General features: G+C 45.4%; 4 protein-coding genes across 7 annotated transcripts in view; 2 read left to right on the forward strand and 2 right to left on the reverse strand.

The window, feature by feature from the left end:
- LOC120446861 (probable beta-hexosaminidase fdl) lies at positions 1-17,615 on the forward strand. 2 transcript variants are annotated; one of them, XM_039628061.2, is made up of 6 exons: positions 1-518; positions 14,313-14,495; positions 14,559-15,067; positions 15,133-15,868; positions 15,929-16,247; positions 16,347-17,615. In XM_039628061.2, the coding sequence occupies exons 2-6, from the start codon at positions 14,332-14,334 to the stop codon at positions 16,599-16,601; spliced, it is 1,983 nt and encodes a 660-aa protein (XP_039483995.1). In that variant the 5' UTR covers positions 1-518; positions 14,313-14,331; the 3' UTR covers positions 16,602-17,615. The 2 variants fall into 2 exon arrangements, with proteins under 2 accessions (XP_039483995.1, XP_039483994.1); XM_039628060.2 differs by lacking the exon at positions 1-518 and adding an exon at positions 2,309-2,450.
- Positions 2,472-9,821, reverse strand: LOC120446865. Its single transcript, XM_039628067.2, has 3 exons — positions 8,855-9,821; positions 6,663-6,813; positions 2,472-5,078 (listed from the first exon to the last, which is right to left on the reverse strand). Exons 1-3 carry the CDS (start codon positions 9,250-9,252, stop codon positions 3,960-3,962), a joined length of 1,668 nt encoding a protein of 555 aa, XP_039484001.1. The 5' UTR covers positions 9,253-9,821; the 3' UTR covers positions 2,472-3,959.
- On the forward strand, positions 17,595-18,351 carry LOC120446867. Its single transcript, XM_039628072.2, has 2 exons — positions 17,595-17,730; positions 17,798-18,351. The coding sequence occupies exons 1-2, from the start codon at positions 17,686-17,688 to the stop codon at positions 18,125-18,127; spliced, it is 375 nt and encodes a 124-aa protein (XP_039484006.1). The 5' UTR covers positions 17,595-17,685; the 3' UTR covers positions 18,128-18,351.
- The window catches only part of LOC120446866 (diuretic hormone receptor), an 11,138-nt gene continuing 9,286 nt past the window's right edge, over positions 18,137-19,988 (reverse strand). The window contains exons 6-12 of one of the 3 annotated variants that reach the window (XM_039628068.2): positions 19,849-19,942; positions 19,630-19,790; positions 19,462-19,572; positions 19,203-19,388; positions 19,011-19,135; positions 18,756-18,806; positions 18,137-18,251 (exon numbers count right to left, since the gene is read on the reverse strand). In XM_039628068.2, the coding sequence (XP_039484002.1) occupies positions 18,155-18,251; positions 18,756-18,806; positions 19,011-19,135; positions 19,203-19,388; positions 19,462-19,572; positions 19,630-19,790; positions 19,849-19,942 (825 nt within the window). In that variant the 3' untranslated portion in view covers positions 18,137-18,154. Of the gene's footprint in view, positions 18,252-18,337; positions 18,477-18,755; positions 18,807-19,010; positions 19,136-19,202; positions 19,389-19,461; positions 19,573-19,629; positions 19,791-19,848; positions 19,943-19,988 lie in introns of those variants that run through there. The other 2 variants (XM_039628071.2, XM_044005896.1) reach the window with 2 other exon arrangements.

Genomic DNA, 19,988 nt, shown 5'->3' on the forward strand with positions numbered 1-19,988 from the left:
TTTTGTTTTTTGTTGTTTTTTTTTGCAATAAATGATTGCCCCACGCGAAAAGTAACGACGCCAATGGCAAAAGCGGGCCGTGCAATTGTTTAACTACTGTCCGCATGTCTGTCCAGCGGCAGACCGTACCCATACCCAAAATACTGGATGCCATGCAAGTTTGTTCATGTGCTGACCGAATTTCCGCACCCGTTATTCGCCGTCTCGCTCGCACCCACTGCTCCTGTAGTCGTGGGCACTTTGTGTAAATTACATTCCAGCTCAAATAAGTCGCTTCTCGAGTCAAAAAATGTAACGCCAGTCGCCGCACAGAGTCGCAAAAACAATAGGACATACACGCCACACAGGCAGCCATTCGGGGGCGCACCTGCCAGTTGCACGCTTATCTGAACCGCACCAGCAACACCCTAGAATCGCAGCTAGCTACCCCGCACCCCGACCCCATTCGGACCGACCTCAGTTGTCCTGTCGACGGAGGAAATAAGGACATGCAAAGAGCATTTCCGTACGCAGTGTGGGTAAGTCTATAAGTACTTGGGTGAGATGTCTGTATGCACATCTGTCCGCAGTATCCACGTGTATGTGTGTCTGCGCTCGGGCAGAGGCTTACGCAGTGGATTTGGGAGGGGCTCAATCCCCAAAAAGTAGTGTTGGCATGAAATACCCCTTCAAGAACGCCAGGAGCCTGTTTTAAGCTTCTCGTTTCGTTGTAAATACTCTTTTCCGTCCGGAGTCGAGTACATTATGATAAGAATACTTTTGAGACCCATATATACGTCGGCTTGTATTGAAAATACATCTCTATTTAATTGCTGCTGTATTAAAGCCTTTGGTAGCAACATACATACATAGTTTGCCTAAATAAAAGAAAGGAGTATTGAATTCATACTTTTTGCTTTTTGCTCATACTTTTTTTCACACTCAATCGCATATCTTTAGATACAAGATACTTTTTTTCGAAAAGGCACCCCTTCTAGCATTTTACACACCTCACGCCACTGATACTTTGTTAGTACGTGTACTGCAATGTTTTTTGGCTATTCGCTATTTGCACTTTTACTTTCGGATCGCCTCTCTCCTTTGTGACTTGGCCCCATTGCCTCATGACTTGCTCAATTTTTGCTGCCGTAGTCTTGTCGCATTCGAGATACTGTGTATGTACATATTAAAATTACACATTATAATGCCCCTACGAGAATTCCAGCTGACGATCGGGTGAGCGGAAGCGAGATATGTGAAAACGGTCTGTGGCTTCTCGATTGGTGAGAGGCGATAAGCTCAAAAAAAGATAGCATATAAATTTATTAAAAGATTGAAGCTTAAAAAAAATGTTTAAGAATACTGTAGCTTGAAACCATTGATATATGCTAGCTTAAGGAAACCACTCAATTTCTATTTAACATCAAATGCTGCCTAAGGAATCCAGATATGAATGTTTTGTGCATAACTAGCCTCGTTTTATTATTTAATTAGGAATATGTGCTATATTGCATACTCGCTTGAAGCCACCATTCTCCAAGAGCACTTATGATTCTGTGCTCTCTTCGATCTGAATTTTTGGGTCATATCAAATGCCAAATGGTTTATATTTAGTGACCCAATGGAGTCTATTTTTAAGAACGTGCCTGGCACTCCCATGCTGATGACGCTGACATCGTCATAAGTGGCTCGAGTAGTTTGGCCCGATGCCCCGGCAGGAACACAAGTTTTTAAGCGGCAATTTGCAGCAATTATACATACGAGAGAGGCTGTTGGCAAAGTGCTTGTGCCCACACCTCGCAATTCATGCCATCCATGCCATCAAGCCAGAAATTCGCCATTCGCCCATTCGGTTCACCCTCGTGTGCCTGCTCTGGTGTTATTAATAAATCGAACGGGTTGAAGGGGGCGGGCTGCGATGGAAAGGGTCAAGCGGTGCTGCGCAGTTTGCGATGCCACCTCGAAAGCACCCAGATGCGCCCAATTCCGCCCAATGCCGCCCAGTTCCTCCCATTCCAAGCGCGAGTTCAGCTGGGTTCAGTTTCATGTTCAGCTCTCGTTTGCTCTATTTTGTTTTTGGCCTCCGCACATGCACATTAGCTGGCGTCTGGTGCTCTCTTTTCTATCATTTTCCCACCCATTTTCCGCCCGCTTTCCCACCCATTCCCCCCCCTCCCTTCCACATCAGCTGCGGTTGCCAATCGACGGCGGCAGCAGCAGCAGCAGCAGCAGCAGAAGCGGCAGCAAAAGCGGCTGCGACTTGTTGTGCCGCCGTCAGCGGCAGACGCATCGCTTTCAGTTGTTTGCAATTACCAACAAAGCGCGCTCCTCTTGGCCGGATCATTGAAATTGTGTTAATACGTGGCCCAGAAATCGAGCTGGCATGGCCATAAATAAACCAAAATTAAGTTATTTCTATTTATTGCCGGTGCTAACGTGAAAAATTCAATTCAAATGCTGCTGACACGACGGTACGAGTGTTAAACGAAATCATTTTCAAACGCTCAAAGAAGCCAGTGGACTTAAACTTAACACTTAAACATTTGTTCAATAATAAAGAAACCACGTTTGGTAACCTTTTATTGGGATTGCACTGGCTTAAATGTGATCTCAAGTGTAACTTACATGCATAATTACGTTCCCCACATTATCCAACCACCACCCACTTGAGCATTTCAAGGTTGCATAAACGCCGAGAACTTGTTACCCCTGCGACGGCTGTCAAATGAAATTGTGCACAATGATGGGAGCCAACTGAACAGGTTTCTTGTTACCATTTCCATTGCAATGTGGCACGAGGGCAAAACAAGGGTTCTGACCCCCCTCCCCTCGCGTTTGCCATCGCTTGACCACACACGAAAACATAACCCACAATTGAAAACGATTTATTTTCTCCCACAACCCTTCATTCCCTTGCCGTGCTTCAGTTTAACTGAAGTAATTCAAAGTGGGCGAACGGTGCGTATACTTGATGCATTGTGAAGCTGTGCTATTGGCTGATACACATTTATACTTGACATTTTAAGCAGTTGTATGTGAACGAAGTATCTTAAGTGGGCGAACTGTGCGTACGCTTGATATTTGTCAATGCTTTCCGCGTGATATTTACGCATACTTGACATTCGGGGAACTTTTGACTCTCAAAGGTGCTTTAAAGTTCATTGTTAGTAATTTTCCCCAGTGTCGAAGTAAAGCCGCTAAATGCTTCGGTTAGAGAATTACGTAGCCGACCTGGTGACACTTTTCTCCCCTTCTAATGCGAATGATCCAGGCGAAAAGACATACACATAAACCCCTTGGCTGTGGTGGAAAAAGTGTGGGTGGGAAAATGGGGTGAGGGCCGTGTGGGTGGTGTTGCTGTATTCTTGCCGCTTGTTAGCCGTTGTCTTTGGCGATTTGTTTGCATGCCATTCCTTGCTCTGGTTTTGTTTTTTATCATCTCGTGCGTTTCCCGCCCCCGTTTTTAATACAAAATCAATCGGATTGCGCCCAGCAGAGCATTCTAAACTAAAAACTGTTCGTGTGTAATAAGGCGAAGGTTGCGGATTGAGGTTGCTTATTAAACCGCTTGTTGCGTTCAATTACAATTTTTGATTTTATTGATACGGCTATCGACACGAACATTTACAGGGATATGCACTGGCTTAGCTCTAAACATTTAAACGTTAAAATTATTGTATTCCGTTTTGCTTTAAATGTTATTTCTCTTTATCGAAATCGTGATATTTTCGTCAACTCTTTCAACTCAAAAACGCTTACATTAAGTGGGCTATTCTTAATTTATCAAAGAAAGATATTAGCCATCTTCTTAGTTCGTAGTTAGAACCACTGAAATAGCTTAAGAACTGAATTTGCTATGGATTCCTCGGTAATAAAACGTGAATTCACCAATCTCAACCCATCTTAATCATAGTTAAAGCACGATTGTGGTTTCGGTTTTGGTTTGCAGCCGTACAACTAATGTGAACTCCTCGTTAGGCTCACACATAACCACTGGACTCCAGTTTGATGGCGCCCTCGTATGTGGGCAGTCCCGATCCATCGATGATTTTGCTCATGTCCATGCTGATGATGCCGTTCTCGTTGATGTTGTCCAAGTCCTGCTCCTCCTGCTCCTCCTGCTTCTCCTGCTCCTCTTGCTGCTCCTGCAGGCCCGTGGCCAGCTCAACCTCCTCCGAGTGCCTGTGGGATGTGGCTGGTGTGTCGGATGTTGATGGTGTGTCCAATGTTGCTGCGTTGTCATTTTCATCGTTGGCAGCGGTTACAGGAAAGAGCACGGCATCATTTTGAGGTGGCCCATCGATAGTGGGTGCCAGAAAATTGCCGTTGGCCTCATCTTGCAGATCATCACCAGAAATGTGGTTGGCATTGCCATTGTCGATGTCGCTGGGGCAGGGGCAGATAGACGGCACCTCCTCCCGGCGCCCACCTATGTTCAGACCGCTTTCCACGGACAGAGCGGTCAGTGGCTCATCATCAACCTCGCCTTCATAGCGGAACTTGCCGCACAGCGGACAGCCACGCCGGTAGTGGTTTCCACTATGCTGATGGCTCTGCTGCAGATACCGCCGCCCGAAGGTGTTCAATCTGATGTTCTGCGCCGGCTTACGGACCTGCAGCGTCTCCATTTCCAGGCAATTTCCGCTCCGTGCAGCCACCGCCGCCGCAGCGGCGTTCCACATGCTCTCCACCTCGGCCCGCTGCAGCGAGCAGCAGGATTGGGCATTTAGTGCCAGTTGCAACTGCTTGTTGACCAGCAGGCCACCGGATCCGCCTGGTGTGGCCACACTGCCACTGGCCACCGCATCCACACTGCCATCCGGTGTGCCGCGACCGAAGCTCGTTGCCGACTGGCCGCTGATATCCAAGGAGGATCGGTATCCTGGCGGCGGCGAGACGCGTTGCATCAGCAGCTGCTGCTGTTGCTGCAGTTGCAGCTGCAGTTGTTGCTGCTGCTGCTGCTCCAGCTGCTGCTGGTGGAGCTGCTGCTCGTGCAGCACCACTGCATCGTACGAGGGCGGTGGTTCGTGGTGCAGGGCGGGCACGGCGGACAGGCCGTCGGTGGAGTCGCCCAGGAACAGGCCAGATGTCTCGTAGCACTAAGGGATTAATCGTACAATTAAACTCGATTAGCAGGGGGTTAAATAAGAAAGTGGCATGGAATATAAGGTTTGCTGTTCTAAAAACAATGCTTTTCAGGAACTATCAAGTTGGAACTATCAAGTTTCGAGGTTGTCTCTGTTCCCTGAGATGAAGCAACTGGTTTATAGCCCTCAAGGTCGTGAGTAATTGCCGATCTCCGCGTGGCTGCTTTGTAAATAACTTTCTTAATGGAGAGGCGGTGGACAAGTGAAATTTACGCGATCAAATAAAAAGTTTAAATTGCACACATCATAAATTTATTTGTCTGTGCCTCGCCGTCTGCAAACCCAATCCCACTCCCATTTCGCGTGCTAGAAACCCGCCTTCTTCTGTCCACAGTTGACATCTGTGCCTGGCCAGGCTAACGTTGATTTACGTGGAGCCTTTTGCCGCCCATTTTCCCCTCCCCCGCCGTCCCAGCGGGCCAACAAACAACAATGAACTGAATGATGGCCTATGGGGTTGGTGGGTGGTGGGTGGATTGTGGATTGTGGGAGGCGAATTGGGAGGCGGCTCGTAACCTAATAAAGAGCACGGCCAAGTGAGTGCGACTTCTGGGCCACTTGCGCTGGCTCCACGAGTGGAATGGTTAACCGCAATTGGCGCGCCCTTTTGGTCAACTGAACCCACTTTCCCTCGGATGTGGCACCTGTTAAATGCGGCGCATAAATATCCATTACAGTCTTGCTGCTCCATCCTCCATTCTCGCCCCCCGCTTTCTGTTTCGACTTACTTGCAAACTGTCGCCACGAAATGTGGGCTTACACTTGAAAAAGGACAATTACGGCCGGATTGTGGGTTGTTTTAGCGCCCGAATGGCTAAAACATCAGACTGCTGGTTATTATTATTCGCATTGTGATTTTAGCCACTAATTGGGAAACTAGGTTGATTTGATTGAAGCTCAAATCGAAAACTAAATGGTTTGCGTGGAAAGTTTGTTGTGTAGTTTGCTTAATACCACATTTGTTTGCACACTTTTCAGCCAGCACTTAAACTTAATAGTCGCTAATTGATTTTTAGCATTCGAACTATTTGAACGATTTGAAATTGACAAAGAAAAACATTTGCGTTTTAGGGGTTTTGCATTTATATCGACTATAGAAAATTGACAAGCCAATCACTGATAAATTGCGTTTCATAGGGTATTGAGCACGCTTTGCATTTAGTTAATGTAAGCCTTGAACTTGTTTAACTTTATTTATTTAAAAGTTTACTCAAAAAGCCAGTCTTACTTTCTCCCACTTTTAGAGTGTGTGCTTGCCTAACTCTCATGTTCAAATGTTTATTTCCTAAATTTCCTAGTTATTTATTTGTACCACGAATAAAGGGAAAGTAGTACACACTGCTTTTGGTAGATTTGATTAATAAAATTCTGGTTTCCTCTGAACAAGCAGAGAGGTCCGTTTCCATTGTGGCCTAACTGTCCAGCTGGAATGCCGTTGACATCCGTTTGTAACTACGGCTGGTGGACAACAAAGCGCTCTCCTAAAACCCCGGGCACCGATGCATGGGAATTGAGGATACATTAGCTCCAACTCACCTGCTCCACGCTGTATATTTCCATGTTGGGATCGCCCTCGAGCCACTGGTGCTGCTGCTGCCTGTAGGCGGCCTCCGTCCGCTTTTTGATGTTCCGATGGCAACAATAGCAGACCACACACAATATGGTCGTCACCAGGGAAAGCATTGCTCTGCAACAAATTAAATCGAACGGGGATGTGAATGTGAATGGGAATGTGAATGTGAATGTGAATGACACTGTGAATGCGAATATGAATGCAATGTTATTCCAGCTAACATCGGCATACATTTATATTTGCCTTGGCTGGCGACACGAAATTGATTGCGGCCCTTCGATAAATGATAATAACGTATTAATGCGCATTCGGTATTTATTAATTTCGCTATACAAATTGCCACTGCTTGTATGTTTATTTATTTGCTTGCATATTGACAGCACAAATGTTGGACACAAAATGTTGAACCCAATACATCATGGTAGCGGAAATTGCCTTCCTCGACTTTTGGTTTTAATTAGATAATGCAGTTGAGGCGCTTTATTTGGCTCCCGATTTGTCATCTGCTAGTTCTAATGTTCGTATTTCACAAGTATGAAATGTTAGGGCATATTACCAATTATCTCGAGTTTAGTAAGATGCCACACACGCACTTCAAATCCACTTGGAGCATGTGTGTGTTAGCCCAATATTCCACATTCTGCCCTTTGTCTAATGAGGTAATATTGCGTTTCTACCGCACTTCTAGTAGAACTATCAAATTATAATTGTCAGTCGTTAAATTGCACAGATTAGGCAGAATATGTCAAGTGATTTCCTTTATTAAACAAACACAATATAACCGAAACATGGTTAAAATATTCCCTGTAGCTGGTATCGGTAAATTTGAAAGGGTGTAGCTACAGCCATTTCTTAATTCGTCAATAAATCCGAAATGACCCCACTATCAACTGGATTGCCAGTTATCATATTTTGCTTTTAGCGCTGTCGGCCAATTTATGTCGGTTTATTGAAACCCACTGGTTTATTTAGTCGGAAATGGTTTCGTGTCGTGTCGTGTCGATTTCGTAGCTCCAGGCATTTCCATGACGTCACTTAATCCACTTTAGAATGCAACATTGTGTTCCACTTGTCTGTCCAGTGTCTTCCCCTGCCCCCTGCCCCTCGTCCGTCTTCCAATTTTCCTCTCCCTGTGTGCTTCTTTTTTTTTTTGGCTGTTCACTTTTCCCGGTTCACGCAATTTCTCGCATGTCAACAGTTCATTAGGGCCCTTTTTTTGGACCCAGCTTTTCCGAGCTTTCCCACTCCGGGACGACGAAAAGAGACAACAGCGAATTTCCCCATCTCCAGTTTTTTATTCGAGCTATTTTCAATGAACTGCCCAAGACAATCGATAAAAAAATAGTTAAAATAAAGTTTTCGGCTTGTGTGGGCCGCGCGTGATGTTTGCAGACACTAAGAAACCCCATAAAACCGTGTTGACAAAACCTCTTTGTTGCTCTGTGGTTACCCCGAAAAAATGGAATAAAATAGAAGAGCTCGTGTTGCACACGAAAGTACATTTTATTAACAAGCAAGAACGATGCTAGGGTTTCGACGAGGCAAAGCCGAAAGTAAAAAATGCCGTGGCACAATTATAATTATGATTTTCAGCGCGAAAAAGCGGATGCCTGACATCTCCGCTGGATGTTGATGCTTATTAATTCGCAGCTCCGCCTCATAAATCAGGCGGTGCCAAGCACAGCGAGTGTGATCTATGAGAGTATCTTGTAATATGCTTCTTGAATGTTTCTACTAAAGGGGCTGTTGGTGCATTTCCCACGAATTTAAAAGCTCTAATTATTGAATGGCAAAACTCACTTGCGGCTCTAAACTATTAGCTACAATGATAACCGCATTTCGTGTGAATTATATATATGAACTAATTGCCGAATCCTTTCTAAGTCCTTACGAAATTGACGGGTGGAAAAGAGCTTCTCTAAAATGTAAATACTTGAACAATTCCGCTCTCGTTAGTTGCGAAGCCAATTGTTTTGGGCGAACTTTCTTGGCAACTCAAATTAATTAATTGCCAAATGACTGAGGGGAGTGCTCAGCTATTTGCCGGAACTTCCAGCCACTCTTTCGCATTTCCCACGGCCGAATGAAAAAGGTGACTTGGCTCATCTCTTGAACTTGGCATCAGTCAGTTGTTCCAACTGGCAGGCGAACTTACCCGCCGAGCAGCAGATTCACATTGCCGTTGACAACATTTGCATAGGTCTGGGGTCCACTAGGTCCTCCGCCGCCACCCACACCGGATATGACGGCTCCTGAGCCACCGCGCTGCTGGTGATACTGCCCCAATCCGCCGGTGTAGTAGGTGGTGTGTGTGACAATCGAGGATGAGGAGGAGATGTGCTCCTGGGACTGCAGCTGCTCCTCGCTGACGAAACTTCCAAATGCTGACGACGACGATGATGACGGCGATGGTGGTTCCGTTGTGGGAGCCACCGATATTGTTGTGGCCCGAATTGTGTGATTCTGGTTCTGATTTTGATTCTGGTTCTGATTCTGATTCTGATTCTGACTTTGACCGAAGGCCAGCAGAGTTGCATAACGCTTGAGAGACATTTCACTGCGAGTGGGAATCGAGCCACTGTGATTGCATAACGATTAGCGCGGCGCACTCATTACATGGCCATTAGCACGCACACTTCAGCCCCAAAGGAGGCGCATCTAGCCTGGCTAGCAGCGAAATCCTGGCCTCTAGACCGCAGCAAGGACGAACGGCGACTGCCAGGAGCTAGCCCTCGCAAGCGACGAGCCGAAGGCAACGGCGACTTTAGCACGACAACAACACCGAGTCAAACAGAAAACTTTGGGCTAAAACTAACACAGGCACTACACGAAAGCCAAGTTGAATACTTTTTGATACAAGTTGCCTTGGCTTTTCATTTGTTTAAGTCTTTAATTTTTTACAAATTGTAGAGTGTAGAAAGAAACCTCAGTTTAGTATATTTTTCATTAATATTTTCTTGATAAAAGATTTAGAGATATCCTTCAAATTTGCACAGATTAGGGACTAGCACATTTTGTTTCATCCACATTGTTTGCATAACTCTATGCATTTTAAACATTAGGCCAGGACAACACTGTTACCCAGATTTTTGCTGAGTGTAGCTGGCAGAACGATCGATGGCCAAGGCAAGTCTATTTCCGTAACTCTTAGTTTTGGCCGCGAACCGCGAGTTGTGCGTCTGGGCAAATGCGTTGCGCTGCTGCAACTGAGCTCCGGCTTGACTTGCTGACTAGTTTACTGGCTGGCTGCCTTGCTGCCTGGCTGGTCGTCCTGTCCCGAGGACTTTGGCTTGGCTTATCCTTTTGTTGTGAACCCGACGAAGTTGCCTTGGCAACCGAATGGGCCCGACTTCGGCTTGGACTCACGGCACTTCGGCTGTTTAGCTGCTGATGGCTGAGGTTACTGGTCTCTGTGTCCTGCTGCTCCGTGTCACGCTGCTGCTGTAGCTGCTTTTGCTGCTCGCCTGTTACTAGTTGCGTTGCCCATTTTTCTGCGGCTTTCCCTCTCTGGCTTTTCGGGTTTGGACTGGGAAAAGGATATGTCGACGACAAAGGACAGGCAGTGCTATTTGTATTGAGCTTCCCTTTTGTATCCCGCGCATTCGGACCCCAAGTTCTCCTTCTGTTCTCCTTACACGTTTCTCGTCAAATTGAGCGCCAAATGCTTTTGTATGCCCGTATGGGTTGTCATTATTGCTGCTGTTGCGATGTTGCTGCTGTTGTTGTGGCAACCGTGCATGCCATTTGAACAACACTTGTCACCAACTGACATTTTTTACGGCATGCGGCCATAAATAATAATGCGACTCAGAAGCAACAGTCCATGCCGCGCATATTGAGCATGCAACATGCTGCTGGGCGGCACACGCTGCGTATGCGTGATGCGGCGAAAAATGCACTCCACTTTTGTTGATCAAGAGTGTTAAATGGTTGCATTTATGCGTATTTTTAAGAAGCAAATTAGTTGAGAAATGGGAATGAATTGGTTTAGGAATATTTATCATTAGAAGTTCAAATAAGGTCTATTATAAAGTGCTCGCTTTCTCAAATGTAAATTTGTAAATTCTAGTAAACATCTCCATAAGAAAGGTGAACGCATGATATCCACTTAGCCTAATAAATCGTTAAATACAAAATTATACCACCATCGTTCTTGATGTGCGCCATTTATTAAACACCTCAGCAAATGCAAACAGCTTCCCAAAAATCCGCCACAATTTTGTTACATTTTCCGCATAATTGCCAATGAGATGTATACCATTTGCATATCGGCCACATTTTAAGGCAACCGAATGCAATAATCATCATAATTGCCAGCCGTTAGCAACTAATTGAAATGCACGAATTATTTCGGCATATTTACTTTTTATTTATGACGCACTCGCCTCGTGCAAACATTTAAATGGCTGGGAGTGCCCAATATTTGGGGCGGCAGTGTGGATTGCTCCTGCTTTTACTATAACTATAGGTATAAGGTATAGGTATAGGGACACCCATGCCAGGTGCATACAATCGCAGGCACTGTCGCCCGTCGGATTCAAGAACATATGTATGTAAATAGTTGCACGCCATTTTGGCCGCCCGCTCTTTCAGTTCCATGTTCTCTACTGTGCACTGAGAAAAATAATAGCCCAGCTCAGGAAAGCGTTGGTCAACACAGATAACGAAAAGATGCAGAATATCAGATTGAAGTATTTTGTTAAAATTTTATATAATAAGAAATTAATGTAGAAGAATATATTTTGTAGTCAAATTAGTTATGATCATACACACATAAAACATTCATTTTGGCCGAGTTCAATATGATGAATTAATTTTTGTATGCAATGCTTATTTTCACTTCGATTGGAATTGCCGCTGCTTTTTCCCAGTGCACCCACCCCTCCCCCCTTCGCTGCGAGTGTGTTTTTGGCCGTGCCAACTGTTTGTTGACGGCGTCGTCGGCGTTCGAGCGTCTTGAAATCCGCGCTCCGTCGGCGGCTTTTAGCCATAGTTGGGCCGTAGTTGTTGCCAGCGCCGAGTGTCGAGTGTCGCGCGCGCTCAAGAGCACGTATTTCTGTTGTTCTTTCTTGCTATTTGGTTTTCACGACGGCCGTGAACGCCGCACAAAAGTTGCCACCATTTTAGTTTTTCATCTGTGGCATAATTTTAGATTTGTGTGAAAGGAAATTTGTCAATTCAGGCCAACCAGCTACACAGCCATCCATCCAGCCATCCAGCCAGCCATCCAGTTGGCAGCAGGAGAGGAGCAGCGCGAAGAGGCGACAGTCGCCCTTTTGTGTGTCACGCCGCCCCTCAACAGTTGGCAGCTGGCAACGTGACTCATTAGAGGTAGCTGCCCAGCTGCTGCGGGGATAGCGGGGCTAGTGTTGCAGGGGCACGGAGCACCGGGCACCGCGCCCCCTTCAGGGGGACATGAGGTGGCCCCCACTTACCGGTGGGCCCTCTGATGATGGATAGTTTCGGGCGCTTCTGGTCACTTTCGAGCGCCGCTCTGCGCACGCGTTACGGGTAAGCCACGGAAAGCAAGTCTAACTATCAAAATCTGAAAGCAGCAAAATGGTGATTTCCATGGGGAAACTTTAAATGGAAAGCAATCGGGTGGAGGTTAATGGGATTGATACATAACTTTTTAAAAGAATATCTTTTTCACCTTTCCGCCTGACTCCATCAATTTCGAAACATCTCTCTAATGTAATAACACTTTAATATTTACCATTAATGCAGGCTGACATAAGAATAATGTTAATCATTAAAAAACAATAATCTGTGCTGCTCATAACATTTTTGCTAGGTATTTGTCATTTTAGACACAACTTCAGCTTACAATAAATACGTAAACAGAAGTGGAATTATCTTTGTAGTTTGTTGAGCGAAGGCAACAAAAACGCAGCAATGTATGCTACACTTTTGCGCAAATATTTTTGACATTCACATGTGCGCTGTGTGGCAACTAATGAGGCTGTCACATTCAAGCCATCCTTTGCTCCTTTTTGCACTCCTTGCCTTTTTACCGAGCATTGGCAGCATTAATTATGCATGCCTGTTGATTTATTATGCACGACCATCAAGGTAATGATGGGACCAGGCCACCACTAAGAGCACGTCCATTGCATTGGAGCACCAGCTGCCACCTTCCACCTCCTGCGCGTTGCCAGTGGCAACTGGTAAAGGGTCTCGAAGTCACCCGTGTTGCATGACCTGCGAAAGTATTTCATATTTTCACATGAAGCGTAATGAAAATTTTAAGGTCTCACCCATGCCAGCTTCGATTATTCCAGTCGCACGCAAAGGTTGCAGGTCCTTTGCTGATTTTGCCACTGCATTATAGGTGTGTACCGCCCACCACCTACCACCCACCACCCATCAAAATCCCCCATCACAAGGGAAAGCGTCACGATACCCGGCACCAGGTACCGTGCTCCATTGGTGGCAAGGTCTCGCCCTCGTTCTTCGTCTATGCAAACTTTAAAGGGAACACCCCTAAAAATATAAGAAATCAAATTTGGGTTTAGGGATACTCCACTCATTTGTTAAGTAATCTGATTTGAAATCGATAAGGAAGCATAGAACCCTAAATTAAAGGTTACTTTGAAAAGTTGATTGGGATGGGGAACTCCAGAAATATGGTGTTAGAGGTTGACACGAAGGTTTCACTTCCCGAGTTGAACACGTCGTATGAAGGGAATACGTTAAGTAAATACTGTAACACAAGCTCTTAGTGAAATGTTTAATCATGTTTATTATAATGACATTAGGATAATTTGTGCTGAATTAGAAAATATAATACCATATAAGTTGCTTTTTCATTTAACAAAACATTTAATGATAGTTATTACCCCTCCCAATTTAAAAGCGGAATATCAGAAGATGGCGCTTAATTCCTAACATTTGTGTTCAATATTCCAATAAAGTGGGCAATACTTTTGAACTCAACAAACTTACAAGTCTACAATTTTCAATAAACTATGGGATACGAAAGGTACGGAAGAAAGGGAGCTAAGACGTCGTGGTTCCTAATGTTTTTATATGGCACTATCTTCGATTTTTCATTATGCTGCCAGCCAGGCGCCACTGGAGACCCAATTCCCAATTCCTGCCTGCGACGAAGGTGGATGTGGATGTGCCATGTGTGCGTCGGTTTCAGCGTGAGGACATCGCGGTCGCCGAGGATAAACAATTGCCACTAAATGGCATGTGGCAGAGCCCGACTCCTCGGGTTTCCTTTGATTTTACGCTCGTCAAGCCCAAGTCGCGAGCATTGATTAAAGTTCGATGTGTCCTGGCCCCCATGACAGGGTGGGCAGGGTGGTAACTGCTTGGGGGTGTGGCGGTTAGGGGTGTCGATATGGTGGCCCATTTTCTTGCGACACGACCTGCTATTGTGCATTATTGCTTAACTGCTTTAGTTCCTTAAACCAGCTGCCAGCGGGCAGGCGGCCAAAAGCCAGATGATGTCAACTGGTGGGTGGGTTACAAAGGCAAAAAGTGGGTTAGATGTTGAACAAGGGAGTTCAGTCCCATCTGGAGGTATTCAGGCTTACAGTATTTGAAATTTAATTAATATATTCTATGAAAGTCGTATAGCTTATATCATGTCATCTATTTTCCAGCCTACGCTATCTCTATAAGATGTCCTTGGCTGTATCGCTGCGCAGAGCTCTGTTGGTGCTGCTCACCGGCGCCATATTCATCCTGACGGTGCTCTACTGGAACCAAGGAGCCACCAAGGCCCAGGCTTACAATGAGGCGCTGGAACGCCCCCACAGCCATCACGATGCCAGTGGCTTTCCCATGTGAGTGCAACATGCCAATCAGCTTGAAGAGTCATCTCCACTAATCACTCTTCGTTCTTGCAGACCCGTCGAGAAGTCCTGGACGTACAAGTGCGAGAATGACCGATGCATGCGGGTGGGCCATCATGGAAAATCCGCCAAGAGGGTCTCGTTCATCAGCTGCTCGATGACGTGCGGTGACATTAACATTTGGCCGCACCCCACCCACAAATTCCTGCTCAGCCCCCAGACGCACAGCTTCTCCGTGGAGGATGTGCAGCTGCACGTTGAGACGTCGCATCGCGAGGTGCGCAAACAGCTCCAACTGGCTTTTGACTGGTTCCTTAAGGATCTGAGGCAAATCCAGCGGGTGGACTACGTAGGTAGTTCATCAGAGCCGACCGTAAGCGAATCCTCTTCGAAGTCACGCCACCATGCAGATGTGGATCCAGCTGCCACGCTCTTTGGTGCCACCTTTGGCGTGAAAAAAGCTGGTGATTTAACTAGCATACAGGTCAAGATCAGCGTGCTTAAGTCAGGAGACCTTAACTTTAGCCTGGACAATGATGAGACCTACCAGCTTAGCTCTCTAAGTGAGTATTCTGATATAACGATTAGAGAAAAACATCAGAACTTGATTTTTCCTACTCTTGAGCAGCCGAAGGACGCCGCCTGCAGGTGGAGATCACCGCAAACTCCTACTTCGGAGCCCGGCATGGACTGTCTACGCTGCAGCAACTGATATGGTTTGACGACGAAGATCACTTGTTGCACACTTATGCCAATAGCAAGGTGAAGGATGCCCCCAAGTTCCGGTATCGAGGCCTCATGCTGGACACCTCTCGCCACTTCTTCTCTGTGGAGTCCATCAAGCGCACGATTGTGGGCATGGGCCTGGCCAAGATGAACCGCTTCCACTGGCACCTCACTGACGCCCAGAGTTTCCCTTACATTTCGCGCTACTATCCAGAGCTGGCCGAGCATGGAGCTTACTCGGAGAGCGAGACGTACACGGAGCAAGATGTTCGCGAGGTGGCCGAGTTCGCCAAGATCTATGGCGTTCAAGTCATACCCGAGATCGATGCGCCTGCCCATGCGGGCAACGGCTGGGATTGGGGACCCAAGCGTGGAATGGGCGAGCTGGCCATGTGCATCAACCAGCAGCCATGGAGCTTCTACTGCGGCGAACCGCCGTGCGGACAGTTGAATCCGAAGAATAACCATACCTACCTCATTCTGCAGCGCCTCTACGAGGAGTTGTTGCAACACACAGGTCCCACGGACCTCTTCCACCTGGGCGGTGACGAGGTGAATCTTGATTGCTGGGCCCAATACTTCAACGATACAGATCTCCGCGGATTGTGGTGCGATTTCATGCTCCAGGCTATGGCTAGGTGAGTAGCACCTTTAAGTTCTTTAAGACACACCAAATAATCTCATATCTGGTTACGCAGACTAAAACTGGCCAACAATGGAGTAGCGCCCAAGCACGTGGCTGTCTGGTCGAGCGCCCTGACCAACACCAAGTGTCTTCCAAACAGTCAATTCACCGTCCAGGTATGGGGCGGTAGCACTTGGCAGGAGAACTACGATTTGCTGGACAACGGCTACAACGTAATCTTCTCGCACGTTGACGCCTGGTATCTGGACTGTGGCTTCGGTAGCTGGCGGGCCACTGGGGATGCCGCCTGTGCTCCGTACCGCACTTGGCAGAATGTCTACAAGCACAGGCCGTGGGAGCGCATGCGATTGGACAAGAAGAGAAGGAAGCAAGTAAGCATCATCTAAATTAAACAAATTACTATTAAATCAAAGATATCTCATAGCACAAGTTTGCTAATAACTAAAAATACATTTTGTATCGTTGATTAGGTGCTCGGTGGCGAAGTGTGCATGTGGACCGAGCAGGTGGACGAAAACCAGCTAGACAACCGGCTGTGGCCCCGAACAGCCGCTCTGGCGGAGCGCTTGTGGACCGATCCTAGCGATGATCACGATATGGACATAGTGCCGCCAGATGTATTCCGCAGAATCTCACTGTTTCGAAATCGGCTCGTCGAACTGGGCATCCGGGCTGAAGCGCTGTTTCCAAAATACTGTGCCCAGAATCCCGGCGAATGCATTTGATATTACCTCTAAGAAGTAAAAGTAATCTCCTACGAACCCAATCCCGTGATCCCTCCCAAAATGTGCGTTAGTTAGTTGATAGTCTAATTGTTATTTTATATGAATACCTTGGCTTCGTTTTGCAAAGAAGCAGGCGACTGTTTGAAATGGTTTCTGGCATAAACCACGAATCGAATTTCGTTTTCATAGAACAAACATAAAACCACACCCATTACTAGTACAATCCATCTCGGAATATAGCGCACACAGACATTGCAGTTGAAATAGAGAACGATTGGAAATGACCTAGTAGGGAATCAAGTTGAGGTTGACATGCAGGTGACGTTGAACACTAGAGTTCATAGATATAGTTGTAGATTTCATACGCATCAATTCACAGACACAGACATAGGCTTACGATACATTTATATATTAACAAGTAGCTTTAGACGATAAATCACGATTAAGAAATAACAAATATTTTGATATTTTTAAAAGCTTTATTCGCAGAATATGAATTATTTAGTTTAGAGTGACATCCAATGATCTTTTCCTCTTCTTTTAATTTGATGTTCATTTAGTTTTGTTTTAATTTCCCGTTGCCTTAAGTTAAAATACGTTTAATTACATTTTCAGTGATATAACAATGTGACCTTAAGAATCAGAAAAAGAAACAAAAAACTGCTAAAAGAGTAAAACTTAGAAATAAACTTAATATTTAATCGTTATGAAACATTTTTGCACGCATTGGCACATAACTGACACTCGACTAGTAAATTGGTAGCTAATTTAGAATGTACACTTAAATGGGGGAATAATTGTTGGGGTATTCACAGTTTGTTTGGTATAATATTTCTACATTTGGAATGATTGATAGGATCCTTATGCAACTTGTTTTCGTACTTAAGATTTTCAAAGAAAATATCAACAAAACAAAATCCTGAATTCTGAACCAACATTAGTTTTACAATTTCTGCTGTAACTCCAAGTAACTCTTGAAAATAAACTAAAAGTCCAGTCTAAGCAGGTTCCTAATCTTATGACAAATTTTTTTGGGTGGCCATAGTTCTCAATATTGTGACACAGAAACTCTGAAACATACTTAATGAGACGATGCCAGACAATTCAAATGATGTTCCTCTGTTTGGTGGTAAGTTGTGGTCCACTCTTTTCGAGTATATACCTATGTATATACCTATCTGGCTTACATTTTGCAGATGAGATTGCGAGTAAGTCATGAGCGGCCGACGTCGAAAAGGCTATTGGAACAAAGGCTGCAGGCAGACACCACTGAAGTGCTCCGGAGAATACCTCGCTCCGATGAACCGGGTCCGGATGCCAAAGGCGATCTGAAGCTGTTGCATGCTCCTTGCGAGTTTGACTTGATAAGATACACATCGATTAACTACTTTCCCAGTTATTGCCAGTCCGTCTACACAAATCGCCACGTGAACGAGGACTGGTATCGACTTTATAGGACCTACGACACCGAGGGTTTTGTTTTCGGGCAGTTCTACGAGCGGCTGCAGCGATACGAATTGGACTGAATAAATGCCCTTCGGAAAGAATAAGATCTAGACAAAATCTGTGATATCGATGCTGTGGTAGCGTTGCAGAGATCCCAATCGCGTGTGTGGCGAAGGACGTAGACAGATAACACATTCCTCCGTGCTGAAAATCAATGATAATTAGTCGTAAGAACCAACTAAAAAGTGTAAGAATGGCCCATTGGTTTATAAAAAATATAATACTTTAATCTGATCTCTTAAAATGTAAACTATCATGCAATACTTAGGGACGAACGGGTATGCTCTACATGTATGGTGTCGTATACGTATATTTGTGTGTGGTGTTCATTCATAGTGTCCAGTGGGAATAGGACTTGTTGATGTCAGTCTACAAGAAACGATAAGCAGAAAAAGAAAAACCCCAATCAGAAACATAAGAAAATAAATAAGAACAAATAGGATCTAGGATCTAAAGCTAACCAGCCATGCAGAATAAACCGAAAATGGAGAACTCGTGTAAGGAAATGCACGGTTTTTAAAGAACACATTATTTGGTACAGGTGTGTTAGTATCTTTGGGGAATGGGTGCAATTTAACTTTGGGATTAGTTGGATGGGTGGGATGTTTGAGAGAAGAAAGCATATACATGAGCATTGCGTATACGCACCGTAGACTTTCGGTTCGCGATCTCAGCGAGTAGTCTTTTGAGGCGCGATGCCTGAAATGGAAATTAATTGGTTAAATGACAACAACGACGACAACAGCGAACAACTACAATATCAGCCATAGCCACATCAACAAAGTAGTGCAAATAGTGAAAAGCCAATATGTCGACAGCCAGGGTTATACTTATAATCCAACAACAATAATGTGCTAGAATGCCAAATGAGTGCAGTCGCCAATCAATGACTGGTTAGCCCACCTGCGATTCTTGATGGAGCTGTTCCGATGGATATTCCTGCTCTCCCGCCACCGGGTGAATCGGTGCCTCAGCGTCTGGCGCACCTCTGAGTTTAGGAAACAGTAGAACAAAGCCACAAAGAAGCCCTTAAAAATGGATTTTCGAAGTTGGTTTTGGAATTGTTATGGTAAGAGTTTCACTTAATCGGTATACCTGTGTGCTTATGAGGAAGGCTCTGATGGCCTCGAAGAGATTGCGACTGATACCCTGTTCCGGCCCAGTTAGCACCAACAGATAGGTAATGCCAAAAAGGGGTATCAGCACCAGCAGCGCCTTCGAGGCCTTATAATACTGCCGCGTTTCCAGGGTATGCGCGGAACGTAACTTAGTGATGAGTACCTGTACGATATAATATGATGATATATGGCTAGTTAAGATGGCTCACTTAAGTCAGAAGCCAACTGAGACTCACCCACATGATGCGTATGAGGAATACTAGATTAACCAGCAAAGCCAGTGAAGCAGGTACCTTAAATATCCAGTCAATATGAGATTCACGCATCCATGCACAGTCAATTTCCAGCTTAGGATGAATCAGAAAAGGTTAGAAAGGATCTTTAAAAGGTAGCTGCTAGCCTACCCCATTAAAGTGCTCGTTCTCGAGATGTGGGGCAAATGCCTTGGCTATGGACCACACCAAAATGCATACGGCTGGACAGCCCCAGCCGATGAGGGCGTAGATGATAAAGCTAATGTTATCACTGGAGAATGTTTGCACCACCAGCGTGTACAGATAGAGGCCTGTAAAAGGCAAATGATAAAACCCAGCCAATTCAATCGATGCCGCCTTTGAACCCACCCTCCACAAACATCCAGAAAAAGTTGGTTAGGTAGAAGTATTGAAACATGATTACCAGCGTTATGCAGCCAGCCTGACTAGACTCTGTGGTTATCTAAGTGAATAATTAATTAGTGGCAAGGGATGAATACTTTTCGGCT

Source organism: Drosophila santomea, chromosome 2R, assembly GCF_016746245.2.
Source record: "Drosophila santomea strain STO CAGO 1482 chromosome 2R, Prin_Dsan_1.1, whole genome shotgun sequence".
In the NCBI taxonomy this organism is placed as follows: Eukaryota; Metazoa; Arthropoda; class Insecta; order Diptera; family Drosophilidae; genus Drosophila; species Drosophila santomea.

Bases quoted from the DNA above. Each gene is read 5' to 3' on its own strand.
- LOC120446867 (XM_039628072.2), top strand. From the start codon at position 17,686: ATGAGACGATGCCAGACAATTCAAATGATGTTCCTCTGTTTGGTG. The intron at 17,731-17,797 runs GTAAGTTGTGGT...TACATTTTGCAG, and splicing joins TGATGTTCCTCTGTTTGGTG to ATGAGATTGCGAGTAAGTCA.
- LOC120446861 (XM_039628060.2), top strand. The intron at 14,496-14,558 runs GTGAGTGCAACA...TCGTTCTTGCAG, and splicing joins GATGCCAGTGGCTTTCCCAT to ACCCGTCGAGAAGTCCTGGA. The intron at 15,869-15,928 runs GTGAGTAGCACC...CTGGTTACGCAG, and splicing joins ATGCTCCAGGCTATGGCTAG to ACTAAAACTGGCCAACAATG.
- LOC120446865 (XM_039628067.2), bottom strand. From the start codon at position 9,252: ATGTCTCTCAAGCGTTATGCAACTCTGCTGGCCTTCGGTCAAAGTCAG. The intron at 6,814-8,854 runs GTAAGTTCGCCT...AATTTGTTGCAG, and splicing joins GTGAATCTGCTGCTCGGCGG to AGCAATGCTTTCCCTGGTGA. The intron at 5,079-6,662 runs GTGAGTTGGAGC...TTAATCCCTTAG, and splicing joins AAATATACAGCGTGGAGCAG to TGCTACGAGACATCTGGCCT.